The sequence below is a fragment of the Antechinus flavipes genome, chromosome 6 (assembly GCF_016432865.1).
Source record: "Antechinus flavipes isolate AdamAnt ecotype Samford, QLD, Australia chromosome 6, AdamAnt_v2, whole genome shotgun sequence".
Classification (NCBI taxonomy): domain Eukaryota; kingdom Metazoa; phylum Chordata; class Mammalia; order Dasyuromorphia; family Dasyuridae; genus Antechinus; species Antechinus flavipes.
This window is the reverse complement of record NC_067403.1, coordinates 30,718,703-30,732,534: the sequence shown is the minus strand read 5'-3', so window position 1 is coordinate 30,732,534 and position 13,832 is coordinate 30,718,703. Positions and strand designations below refer to the sequence as shown.

Sequence of the window (13,832 nt, the reverse complement as noted above, 5' to 3'; positions counted from 1 at the left end):
TCTAAAATGTCACATGATCTTAGGTCTGTTCTTCCCCTGAGACCCTCTCCTTGAGGACCAGCCCTAGCAAATTCATTCTGCCTCTACCTTATCCAAATAGGGGATTCGTTTCTTGGGATCTAGGATGGGTTGAGAGAAACATACTCATCCTCTCCAGATCACCAGTAAATAAATTCCATATATGCTCAGACTTAATAGTTAGCCACTCTTGTAACAATCATTCTCTCTAAACAGAAATAATATTAAAGGAAACAATACTTCTAATTCAAGTTTATCAAAATTATCAAAATCAAAAATTATCAAATTAATCAAAGAATAGTGATGAAAAGTTGGTTTTCATAACCAATTATCTAATATTATTAGTAGTATGTTATTCCAATGATCATTATAATTACACAATGAAAAACTGCAAATATTCATATTTTTTCTTTTTCAAAATAATACAGGAAGTGACAACTCTATACTATGTATATAATAAAATAAGTTTCAAACTCTATCATCTATAATTTTACATAACAATTTAGCAATTCCACCACAAAAAAAAAAAAAAAAAAAAGATAGGAATTGTTTAGAGACAATTTTTCAATAATTTTCAGGATTTTAAAAAAAAAAAGAAAGAAAATATGTACCTGTTTCATCAGGAGTGGACATATGTTTTACTGTAGCTGTTGGTAACTGAACATTTTGCGTGTCCATTCCTTCTTTCTGAGTATTTGTAGAAGAAGTTCTTATTTGATTCAGTGAATAAATCTGTAGATGACTGCATGGTAAAATACTTGAGAAACTTCCAAGTGTCACTAAACTCTGCCATCCTTAAAAAAAAAAAAAAATCAATTTTAAATTAAACTTTAGGGGACCAGAATAAGAAGTTATATTTATATTTAGAATTACAAGACCTTTTTACAAATTCGTAGGATATAAAGAGAAGAGAATTTCCTAAAGCATTCACAGATGAACATGCAATTCTATGTACTAAGACCAGAAATGTTTGCACTTTACCCATAAATTATTACCATGGTTTACTGTTTTAGGTGGATTACTTGGAAACATAGAGGAAAAGATATACAAATATCTATATCTAGCTAGCTAGCTATCTATATTTATCTATCTTCTATAGATATAGATATATACATATATCTATCTATATAGATATGTAAAGCATACTAGAAGACACCCAGATCAAAAATACCACCCTCTCAAATTTCATCAATTAGAGATAAGGTCCTCTTTGAAGAAGCAAAAAAAGGAGCGTTAATGTCAGTCATTCATATATTTGGGTTAATTTTGCTTTAATTAGCAGATTAAATCAACACATAGTTTCAGCTGGCAGAAGTTGAGACTTAAATAAGAAGCACTTGATGGGTGGTTTATGAGGACAAAGGAAAGCTAGGTGGGAAGAGAATGAGGAAGAGCTTTACCTCTTTCCAATTCTGCCTACAATTCTAGCAGCCTTTAATTATAGCACAAGACACACAATAACAGCAAGATTATGTGCTATAACTGTGATGGATGTGGCTCTTCTCAACAATATGGTGATTCAAGAAAATTCCAATAGACTTGCGATAAAAAATGCCATTCACATGCAGAGAGAACCAAGGAGGCTGAATGTGGAGCAAAGCATAGTATTTTCACCTGTTTGTTTTTTTTTTTTCTTTCTCATGTTTTTTTTTTCCTTTTGGCCTGATTTTTCTTGCACATCACAAATATGGAAATATGTTCAAAAGGACTGCATATGTTTAACCTATCTCAGATTGTTTGCTGTCTTGAGGAGACGGAAGGTTAAAAGGAGGGAGGAAAATTTGGTACACAGAGTCTTACAAAAAATGAATGCTGAAAACTATCTTTACATGTATTTGGGGAAAAAATTACTATTGAGAAAAAAATTAAAAGAACAAACACAAGATGTATACTGGAAGACTGAAGTTACCTATCAGTCTTGTTCAGGTCAAAACTATGTCTCCTTTTCTGGTCCCTATTCCTCTTCCTCTTAAAAAGGGAAAGAGAAAATTTCTTTGCTCATCCTTTGATGCTCAGGGGGGAAAAAATGGGTCATGCTCTTTTCACTTACCCTTCTTCCATCTTAAATATTTAAAATTCCGTCATTATAATAAGTATCATCTCTCCGTCATTATTATGCGCACTTGGGACTATCTCCCTCAAGACTCTTCCCTACCAATGTCCACTGTTTAGAAGTCACTCAACTTTACTCTATAACTAGAAATAAAGTCAATAAGAATTTTCCAAATAAGTGAGATTTGACACTAAATGCCAACACTTTAAAAACAGTTTTGTGGAAACCTTTCTAAAAGGTAGATAAGTATCTGCCTTCATTAACAGAAAAATATAATGAATTTTCTTTAATGATTCAATTATTATAAACTTCAATTATGACATATTAGTGAATATAGCTACACATGTGTAAGGTACAGGACATTAAATTGAATGATTACTATGGCAGCTACTTTGTAGCGTGTTTTAATCAGAGTCCCTAGCCAATGATGAAGTATGCTTCTGACAGAGACTACCTTTTGACAAAGAGCTAACAGACTAAATACAAACAGAATGAAACAAACATTTTTGGATATTGCCAACTTGTAATGAGGGTTTTTCTTTTTTTCAACTGGGGTGGAAAAGAGAGAAACACACGCTTGTTAATCAACCTCCCAAAATTTTTAAGAGCCTTGATAACAACAGGCCTTATCTGGCTCCTATTCACAATGGTGAAGTGGAGTAGAATTTCCTTAGCAGTATCACATAACATTCTGCCAAATAAATGACTTAAAGCTTCAACTTTACAGATCGTTTTCTTGATCTCAAAAAATCAACTTCTTCATTATTAATACTACTTTCTTTTGGGTAAACTGCCAAGTTTCGTTACCTTTCAAAAATTTATCTATAGTATCTACATAACCCAGGGATTCTAAGCACCACCAGGTCAACTTAATTCAACAAGTATTTACCAACTATTTAGTGTCTGGCTGTTGGAAAAAAGTGGGAGAGGAAGGGGTCCCCGAGCTTATAGAAGAAGAGAGAACAGACAGTTCAGCCTTTGTTCGCATTCATATGGTCTCACTGTTGATTCATGAGTTATGAAAGGGAAAATATTCCTCTCACCATTTCAATAATCTGTGCTAGAGTATTTTGAAGAGATCCTAAACACTTCTAAATAATTCTTCTTTGGAAAATGATAGAAATGACCAGGCCACAATTTTTTTTTTTTTTTTTTTTTAGAAAGTGTCTCTAATATTTCTTCAGAAAGAATTCTAGGCAAAAGCAAAATTTAAAATGACATCTTTAATATCAAGATTAAAAGTGTATACTACACAAAGATGGATCAACTTTTTCATTTGCTCTCTTTTATGTCATTTCATGTTAAGTAATACATGATCTATAGATTCCATCAATAGTGACAGGCAAATAGATAAACACTCTGCTTCCTTGTGAATTCTACAAGTACCCAGAAAAAAATAACAAAAAAAGCTTTCTGGTTAACAAACCACTCTGCCTGCCTGATTCCCACCTAAGGGCAAAGCTGTCCCAGTGCTCCCTTGCCACAGCTCCTGGGGCTTCAGGGAGGCCTCAGCAGGCCTAGGGATGGCTAGTTCGGCTCCCTCCAGCTCTCAGATTCAGACTCCAGCCTGTCCCTCGCTGTCAAGGATGACTGCTGCTAAACCCTATTAGCTGCCTTTTCTCTCTGGTCTTTGGTCTCTCTCTCTCTTTGCCAAGCTTCTTGCCAGCATAAAACACTAGAAGTTTTCAGATGATCAGGACACTTTTTTCCTTCCACCAGAGACTAACCTACAGGACCAGGGTTTGGTTTGCTTTGTTTTCCTAACTACTTCCAGCTCTACAGATAGAGAGAAGATATCTTGGTTTGACTTTCTCAAGAATTTAATTATCTAGTAGTTTGGATATTCCTAATCACTATAGATTAAATTAAGTGTTAAATTACCAACATTGAATTAAATTACACTTAACTCAATTACTTATCACTTTCATGTTTTAATATAATCAAAAATAACTGACAAAGTCCAATGTTATCCCCTCTCTTTTTTGCTTTTAAACATCTCTATTAGAGCCTAAAGCTCAGCCAGTATCTTGAACCAGAGGTTCTTAACCTTTTTTGTATCATGGATCCATCACTTTGGCAGACTAATAAAGGCTAAGGTCCTCTTCTCAGAATAGTTTTAAATGAATAAAATAAATATTGCAAAAGAAACTAATTATATTGAAATAGTTATGTCTTACTGCTTGCTGAGGCAAGTCTTCAGAGTGCTTTATCATTTCAACTGAAGTGTTTTCCCACAAAATCACACTTGCTAATCTCCAAATATAAACTAAACCATCTTAAAAATACCAATTCCAGGTTAGAGCACTCTCCTTCTCCCAAAAATCAGCACAAATTGTCAAAAGTTGGAAGATGAAATTCTAACACAAAAGTTTTGAATGTTAATTCTATAAAATAATTGTATAAAATTTTGGAAATTTTTATTCTTTTCTCTCTTTAATGGATTTTTGGCTGAATGTGGGCCTATGTAAGAACATAAAAATTTATGTATGCTAGCGAAAGGTCCAATGTTAATCTAATGGGATAAACATCAATGAAACAAAAATGGCAATAAATTAATGGAAATAATTCCCCATTTCCATTTTTAAATTGTTTATATTTTTGCATGACTCTCATACTTTTTAAAAATTGTTTACATATTTAAATTACTTATACTTCATGCTAGCAAAAAGTAATACTTTGATATTATACATAACTATTTTAATAAGCATTCGAAATGCACAAAGCATTACAATGCACTTTAAAAGTTTTCACCAAACTTCAAGTTCCCTGACAAATAATCAATTTTCACTTTAGACTTTCTTAAATCACTTTTCTTTCATAGGTTTTTTAGCCATTCTTTTTAATCTCATATGAGCATAAGAAATTAAACTCGAGGTTTTTAAAGTTAATTTTTTAAGTTTATTTAGGTAAATAAGTTAAATAAAAAGTTGCCTTTTAACAACACTTTGATGTTTCATATGTAAACAATGTTCATAAATGGTTACTGATCTTATAAAATGATACTAGCAAATGTTTGCTCAGATCTTCTAAGATCCATCAGGGATACCTAAGAGATTTTGCACCATAATTCAATACCTCTCCAAAAACTTGAATTATTTGCAACTACACTTTTTCCATTTTTGTTGTTCTTTTTTCTCTTTCGTAGTTTATCCCCTTGATTCTGATTCTCCTTTCACAATATGACTAACATGGCAATATGTTTAATATGACTGGGAGAAAGCCACGGAAATCAAAATCCTCTAACAAGCCAATGTCAGAAACTAACAAAATTTAATTTTTTTTTTTTTTCCCACTAAAAGAGACTGAATAGCTCCTCCGGTTAAGATTTAAATTCATTAATTAGCCAGAGGATATGCTTGGCCAGTACAAACTAGTGCATTAAAGTAGATGGGGGCAGCACCGCCACTCTCCCTTGAAACTCAGTAAACACCTCATTTCCAGACAACTCCAAAACGGGGCTGTTTTTTTCAAACCACCCAACGGGGTTGCTACCTCACCCCACCCCCTTCTCACGAAAAGCCAAAGTGTGTGGAGAATGCATTCCCCAATCTTCCACAACCTGCCTTTCTCAGAGGCAGACTACCTAGTGCTTCGTACTGCGAGACTCCGCCCCAGCGGGGAGGCCCTTTGCTGGGGGACCCCGCCGATCGGGGGGGGGGGGATGGAAAGCAGTGGGGAGGGCGAAGCTGGGGGCCGGACTCGGGTCACTTTTAAGGACTGGGCGACCGAGAAAGGCAGATTAAAAGCCAATTCTAATTTCGATTTTTTCCGAAGGTTCGGGGATGAAAAGGGGAGGGGGTGAGGGGGTCGCTCTGCTACGTGCCGAGGCGCACGCCGAGGGCTGACCGGGGCCGGCTGCGGACACGGGAAGTGGGCAGTGACGCGCGAGGTCGATTATGGCGTGGGCAGCACGGAGAAGCCCCGCGGCCTAGGGGGCAAAAAGGGGACGTGGGGGGAGGAGGCCCGTCTCTCCGGCCTCTCCCCGGCGGGGCCGAGCCGGGGCCGGGCCACTCACCCTGGGCCGGGCCGCAAGCGCCGCTGGGCGCCGCCCGGCACCTCAGAGGGAGCCGGGCCAGGGACGACCAGCCGCGTCTGTGAGCAAGGACGGCGGCCAAACCAGGTAGCATCCTGCCGGGGCAAAGGCCCCAACGCGGGCTCCGCCTCCTGCCTCCGCGCCGCCGCCGCCACGGCTCCCGCTCCCGCTGCCAATGCCGCCGCCGGCACCTACTGGCTCCATAGACCGGGCACCAGCGGAGAGCGACGCCGGCGCCGCCGCGGGCGACCTTCTCAACCCGGAAGCATATTTGAGGGCCGGGAATCGACGGCGGAAGTGACAGGGGACGTGCGTGTCACGCGATGCGCCTGCGCCCGCCTCCTTACTTGGCGAGGGAGCGCTTGCGCGTGTTGTTTTGAAGATTTTTTTTTTTTGGAAGGGGAGGCGGAACGGCTAACAAACCGGGCTACTAGACCCTTTTTGTGTGGAACCCTTCTCAAATAATATGCATAAAATCGAGTAATGCGCAGAGGGAATGCTCGAGTGTTAAGAGGGAGACTGCGTGACACAGGGCTTCTTCAGCTTTCCACTCGGGACCCTTTTTCACCCGAGCCATTTATACCCTCCCCATACAGGTGTATAAGATAAGCATAGAAATGGAACACTGATAGTAAATCAAAGAAATTCATTTTTAATAATAAATAATAAAAAGCAAATTTATTTTTAAAAAATAAAGAACTTATTTTTAAACAATTCTTTGATATGCATATAATTTTACCATTTAGTAAAGATGAAAGCAAATTTAGGGTATTCTTACGAATTAAATCTTGGCGCAGTATTTGATACCTTTTAGTATTGCCAAATTTGGGGGGACCCCAACATGGTGTGGAGACTCCCCAGTTTAAGAAGTTCTGGTGTAATGGTTTAACCTATATGTCATTATTTGCTGTTTTAAGGGAGGGGGAGGGGAGGGAGAACAATTTGGAACACAAGGTTTTGCAAAGGTGAATGTTGAAAATTATCTTTGCATGTATTTGGAAAAATAAAGAACTTAGAAGGAGGAGGAGGAAGAGAAGAAGAAAAATAGCTCTGATATAGAAGATGGAGTTCGAGACTGAAAGAAGAGAAGAAAGTGGAATTTATACTGAGAGGAGGAGGAGGAGGAGAATAAGGAGAGAAGAAAAGCACCAGCACCTCTGGTGTTGAAGGTGGGGTTTGGGACTAAAAGAAAGCAGGGAGATTAGTAATGGAAGTGGAGGAGAGAGAGCAGACCCTGGAGAAACCAGAGAGAATGGCCACCTTTCTTGTCACTGGACCCTAAAAGGATGTATTGGAGAGTAAAGTGCGAGGAGATTGCAAAAGTAGTGGGCTGGGTTATGAAGGACTTTGAATGCCAAACAGCATAAAACACAGAAGATTCAGGAAAGCAATTCTACTGAAATGCAATTATCAAAATATTAAGGAAATAAGCTAACTCCCCTGCTCCAGAGTCTAGATATCAAGTCAATCAAAAACTACAAGAGGGAGCTCGGGCTCCAATCGCCTTCATTTTACTTCTTCGGAAACTGAGGTTTGGAGGCAGCGACTCCATTTCCTGACTCAGGGCCTAGTCCCTGCTGCTCTCCCCACAGCCTGTAATGCTTTCCCTCCTGCCTTTTCCGGCTTCCTTTTCAATCCCAGAAAGCTCCAAAGAAGAGCCCTCCCTCAATTCATGTCATGGTGCCTCCTCCCCAGCGCCATGGTCGTCTTCAAAGATAAAGGATAAACAACCTCTATAGAAAGTCTTTCCCCATCCTCCTTACTTCTAGCGGTTTCCCTTTCTTATCTGCACTTTTCCCACATGACTCTTCACTTAGTTGCCGGATCCTACCAATTCAAACTCTGCAGTATCTCTTGCTAACTTTCCTCTCTTTTATCGATTCACATTCTACTTCACACCTGTTGCAGGCTCCTAATCAGTCAATCCCTCCCTCTCCAATCTATGCTTTACAGGGGCTGACAAACTGATATTGCTGCATCACAGTTCTGACCATGTACTTCCCGGCTTAAGAAGCTTCAGTGGCTCCCTCGTTGCCCAGAGAATAAAATATAAACTCCTTTTTCTAGCGGTCAAAGCACTTTGGATCCTATCTGTCTTTCCAGGCTACTTACAAATGACTCTGTTTTTACATGCGCTACAATCCAGCAAAACCGGCCTCCCTGGACATGATTCCACGGCTCGCGGGCTATGTCCACACTACTCCAGCTGCGGCACTCTCATCATCCTCTGCACCCTAGGCTCTAGGGAAGGGGCTTTTACCAGAGAACTAAGATATTATAGTGGTTCCTGTTCATTTCCAAATCTTGCTACAGTTTTTAAACTCCCCCTTCACCAGTATATTATCTTTTCCCATTAGATGTAAACTCCTCGAAGGCAGATGCTACTTTGTTTTACTTAGGTATGTAACAATGTAAGCACTTGAGAAATGCTTTTTCATTCGTTCATCCTTCCACATCTAGGCTACTGCACAGAATGTCTTCTAGAATTTTCCAATTGACCTTGGATTTTTTGAGGGAAAGATTCAGGCTTGTGCTTTAAAGTAGCAAAACATAAGCACAGATTGTGTTGAAAAGCCCATATTAAACAAAACAGAAAAATTAGGAAGCAATGATCTCCGTTTTTTTTTTAAAGTGTTAAAATCAAACATAGGGAGAAGAAATATTTTATGTAACTATCTTCTTACTATGTTATTTTGGGATTTTTCTTCACTAAATTTGGACAGAGAAGACCACCCAGCAGCTACAGCTGGAATTAAATGGACTAGCACCTGATAATGTTGGGAGCCAGCCAATAAATCTTCACCCTCCCAACAATTTAGTCTTTACCAATTTAGTTGAGGTTCATAGTTCTGTTACTTCCTGTATATGCTCTTAACTGCACAAAACAGAATAAAGGTACAATTGAAAAGCTCACATGCACTCCATTTGGGAGACATTTAGCAGCTGAATGTTCCCAGAGGTAATCTGTTAAAAGCTGAGAGAAAATTGTTTCAGTCAAGGTTCAAGACCATTGAACTCTCTGACTTGCTACATCAGTGAACTTGAACATTAAGAACTCTGGTGAAACTATGACCCCAGTTACTTTGCCCTGTTATTCTAAAAACCAACAAAAACAGCAACAAGAACAAAAAACCTTGGAAGAAACACATAAGGAGAAAATGTTATATTTTCTTTTATGCTATTTTATGCAGAAGTAACATGTTAACATTTCCTTTTTCCATGATAATTGAAGCATACCAAGTAGATGGATGAAGTGAGGCAATGATTAAGTTAAAGGAGATAGAAATATTAGTAGAAAGAGGTGAGATGTCAGTTTAATGTTGCAATACACCACTTTTAAGGATTCTCCTACATCACCTTTGCATTTGTCTAATTAAACCAAACTGTCTTCAGTTTCTTCCTGATTTTGAGACAATGGTGGTTTTGTTCTAAAGATAAATACTTAGAAAATGACTTATCAGAAACTTCATCTGTGCCTCTGTGTGATTTACTGGTTACATGCTTCTAGCAAACCTCTTGATGTCTCAGTGCCAGCAGGGAACTCAAGAATACAAACTGTAAAATGTTGGCTGATTAGCACTAAGAGGCGTTCCCTTATCAGTGAAATCATCCATGCCCACTTTTTTGTTTTTTATTAGCATATGATTTTCAGGAAGTCAATTCTTTTGTCCTAACTAATCAAGGAAAACTTAGATTCTGGTAAAAGCGGAAGCAACCTAGTAATTTCTAAGGATTATACTTCCTTTTATTCTAGCCAATAGGACTTACTTTCTCCTGACCAGGAATAAGCTTCTTTAACATCCCTGTTTTGGAAAAATAAGCTTCTCCTTTTCTAAACTCTTTATATATGACTAAAGAGAAACTAAAGAAATTTTCTAGCAGAAGAAATATTTGTTGACTGATAGGTATGGTTTCTAGAAGTCCACCATGCCTGCTTTAGAGAAAACATTATTTTAATGCACTGAATATATACATGCAATCATGTGTCAGAGGCTCTCTCCCAAGATGAAAATCTGGAAACATGTTAATGACCTCTCACTCTCTGGCCCTTTCTGGATTGAGCCCAAAAATCTCAATATTTTTTTTCTCCTCCAATGGATTGTACTTGAGCACCGAGAGGGAATCACTGGAATCCTACCTGAAGGTGTTATTCCTCAAAACAGCTCTGACATTTTTTCCCCTTTTACCCTTTCTTCTTCCTCTTATCAATAAGTACTTTTAATTCTTCACAATTCCAAACTATGTGGTTTAGCCAAAGGTCTCCAATCTCCCCAAAACTCACACATTGTATCCTCATTAACTTTTCCCTGTTCCATGATTCACTGTAAAAATGTATATGCTAAAAAACAACTCCCATTGGTTTCCATTATGTATTTAATGTTAATACCTTCATTCCCGTATTCTAGTTAGATAACTCCTCAATTAACCAATACTTTTGGAGAGGAAGTAGTTTATGTCATATCCCTCACTCTACTGTTTTTTATATTTGTGCACATAGGGATAAAAGGGAAAGTAGAACAGAAGCAGGTTGGTCATTGGTACTATTGCTAACTTGAAACCTACATTGAAATAAATAGTATGCTTCATTCTGAACGAGATAAGGTGAGATCTTTCAAGACAGTTGTGAAAATCGAGTAAGGCTTCATCTATTTCAAAGTTTGAGTAGGCCTGAAGGACTTTAAGGTCAAGGGCATACTTAGTGTCTCCTCCCTGCTATCTTAAGGACATACTTAAAAGTCTTCCTGCTATCCCCTTCCTGTTAGCCCCCTAAGGGCATACTTAAGTCCCCTTGTTATCCTCCCTATTTCTGCCAAATATGGGCAACTATGTACTTGTTGGCCAAGTTCAATTTCTTGGATAGTTCCCGAGTTTAGAATGTAAGATCCTCAGCCAATAAGGATGAGGGTCAGTGGTGGGAGGGGGAATTTGCGTTAGGGATAAAAGCGCCGACCCTACCCCCTACGGTGCTTCCTCCCTTCGACTGTCTGCTCGATGGTGGGACGCCCGATTCTCGCGAGAATGTAGATAAACTTTGCTTTGCTTCTAGAGATCTATCCAGATGTTTTATTAATGGTTTCTGACCCACACAATTCTTAAATAGCTTTCTTTCCCATGCCAGTGGTTAGATAGTGAAGACTCCAGAAAAAGGCCAATTTTCCCCTGAAGCAGAGAAAACAAGGGACAAGTTAGTTGATAGGCAAGAGCAAATTAAAAGCCAGACTTGATTGTTTACCAGGACATCTGTGGATAAGTAAGAGTCTACAAAAATGAAGGAAGTCATCATAGAATTTAGATTTAAGGTCATAAAGAAGCCAAAATGTAGGATGGGTCACTGAGTGAATGTTTCTCTTTCTTAACCTGAATCTCCAAAATTTGAGTCTTTTACATTCTTTCTTGCCTCATACTCAACCAGATCCTTTCCAATTCTGAGATTTTGCAAATCTGTGTCTTGGAAGATGAGGTTCAGGAACTAGAGGAGCCCAATGTAGCAAATATGAGTATCACAGATGAGAAGTATGACATCAAGAGAATAGTCCCATCCCTGGACTCACTGCTCACATGATAGGAAGGGACCTTCTCCCTTTCACCAGCTTCTGGGATGGTCTCTTTATAGAGAGATGATAAGACTAACTCATTGTGAATGGACCCAACCAGTCTGGAGAGCAATTTGGAACTATCCCCAAAGGGCTATAAAACTGTACATAACCTTTGATCTACCAGTGTTTCTACTGGGCTAATATCCCAGAGAGATCTTAAAGAAGGGAAAGGGACCCCCATGTGCAAAAATGTTTGTAGCAGCCCTTTTTGTGCTGGCTAGAAACTAGAAATTGAAGGGATGCCCATCAATTGGAGAATGGCTGAATAAATTGTGGTATATGAATGTTATGGAATATCATTGTTCTGTAAGAAATGATCAGCAGGATGATTTCAGAAAGACCTGGAAAGACTTGCAAGAACTGATGCTAAGTAAAATGAGCAGAACCAGGAGATTATTATACACTGCAACAAAAAGATTATGTGATGATCAATTCTGATGGACATGGCAATTGTCAACAATAAAATTCACTTCCAATGAGAGTACTATGGGAACTGAGTGTGGACTGCAACATAACATCCTCACTCTCTTTTTGTTGTTGTTTGCGTGCATTTTATTTTCTTTGTCATTTTTTTCCATTTTGATTTAATTTTTCCTGTGCAGCAAGATAATTGTATAAATATGTATGCATATATTGGATTTAACATATTTTTTACTATGTTTAACATATACTGGATTACTTGCTATTTCAGGGGAGGGGTAGGGAGAAGGGGAGAAAATTGGAACACAAGGTTTTGCAAGAGTTAATGTTGAAAAATTATCCATACATATCTTTTGAAAATTAAAAAGTTTTAATAAAAAATAAGAGTAACTCATCCAAGTAAGTACAGACAAGCTCTTTAAAAAAAACTGAGTAGCGGTATTCCATGCTGGGTCACGACTTGGTCCTTTTTCCTCTCCTGGGGCCGTAAGACCCAATGTTCTAAGAAATGTCAAAAGTTTCCATTAGTTTCTATAGAATTCTCTCTACATTATGGCCTGCTCTGTTAGACAGGATGCCCCAAATGTCCCAGAAGTGGAGATCTATAAATAAACTACACCATCAGATTCATAGGTTTATGATAGACCCCAAATTCTTTATATAAATGTAATTCCCATTTACTTATCAATATATACACTTTTCTCCTTCCTTCCTCCCTGATCATAGAGAATCTCCTGGAAGACAAAGACTATGATTTTTACCTTTATATTCATGACACACATCACAATCCCAAGACCGGGATAGAATTTGGACCTGCGAGTTCATTGGTATATGTAACTCCCTCTACAATATAAGTAACCACTTTCATTCCAACAGTCTTAAGTAGATAGTTACTTACAGCATTCAGAGTAGATATGATAGAGTTAGGAAATAAACCGGTCTTCCTACATCATGCTGTCCTCTCACACATATTCGATGTTTGATAAATAATCACTGACTGACAGAGAACTGGAAGGGACCATGGAGAGCATTTGGACCACCATGTATAAAGTTAAGCTTCCCTTTTCTGTATCTAGAGGGTACACCTTGTCTTTATCTGTCCAGCTGTCATTAGCTGGGCAAAAAAGGCCCGTGATTGCAAAGACTTTAGAGGTCACATTGTCCATCTACGTCATCCTACATGGCTTCAAGGCTTACGTGGATCAAATAACTAGTGAGAAACCGGCTGCTGAACCTTCTTATACAGCATATTTTAACCCAGGTAAAAAGCCCTTGAGAAGGAACCAAAAACATAGAATTCAAAATATTTGTCCATTTCCCCTAGAGTTAGGCCTATTCCTAATTGAAAGACTACTATGGTTACTAATTACAAACAAGCCCACTTCAGAGCAAGTCAGTTCAAACAGCTAAGCTAATTATTAAATTTTCAATGTGAACATTTATACTGTGGAAATCAGCAAAATCCTACAATCGGGGCTTGTTTATTATTTTATTAATAATCTAGACTTAACCCCAACATGATTCATAAAGAAATGTGTATTTTAAAAGTTAATATACATTTATAACTGGAAAAAATTAACTAAAAATTATTTTTTAAAAATAAAAGTCTAGACTTAAAGTGATGGAGAAAATGTTAATTTGCATTAAACTGAAGCTGTGCCAGGTATACATTTTTTTAGCAAGCCAGTTATTTACTGGCACATGTATGAAG

At 38.2% G+C, this 13,832-nt stretch overlaps 1 protein-coding gene across 2 annotated transcripts in view; it reads right to left on the bottom strand.

Annotated features, from left to right (window-relative positions):
- SLC30A9 (solute carrier family 30 member 9) overlaps positions 1-6,754 on the bottom strand; it is a 70,552-nt gene extending 63,798 nt beyond the window's left edge. Inside the window, exons 1-2 of one of the 2 annotated variants that reach the window (XM_051966577.1) lie at positions 6,087-6,754; positions 630-812 (exon numbers count right to left, since the gene is read on the bottom strand). In XM_051966577.1, the coding sequence (XP_051822537.1) occupies positions 630-812; positions 6,087-6,198 (295 nt within the window). In that variant the 5' untranslated portion in view covers positions 6,199-6,754. The remainder of the gene's footprint in view (positions 1-629; positions 813-6,086) is intronic. The other variant, XM_051966576.1, reaches the window with a different exon arrangement.
- Between the last annotated feature and the right edge of the window lie 7,078 nt (positions 6,755-13,832).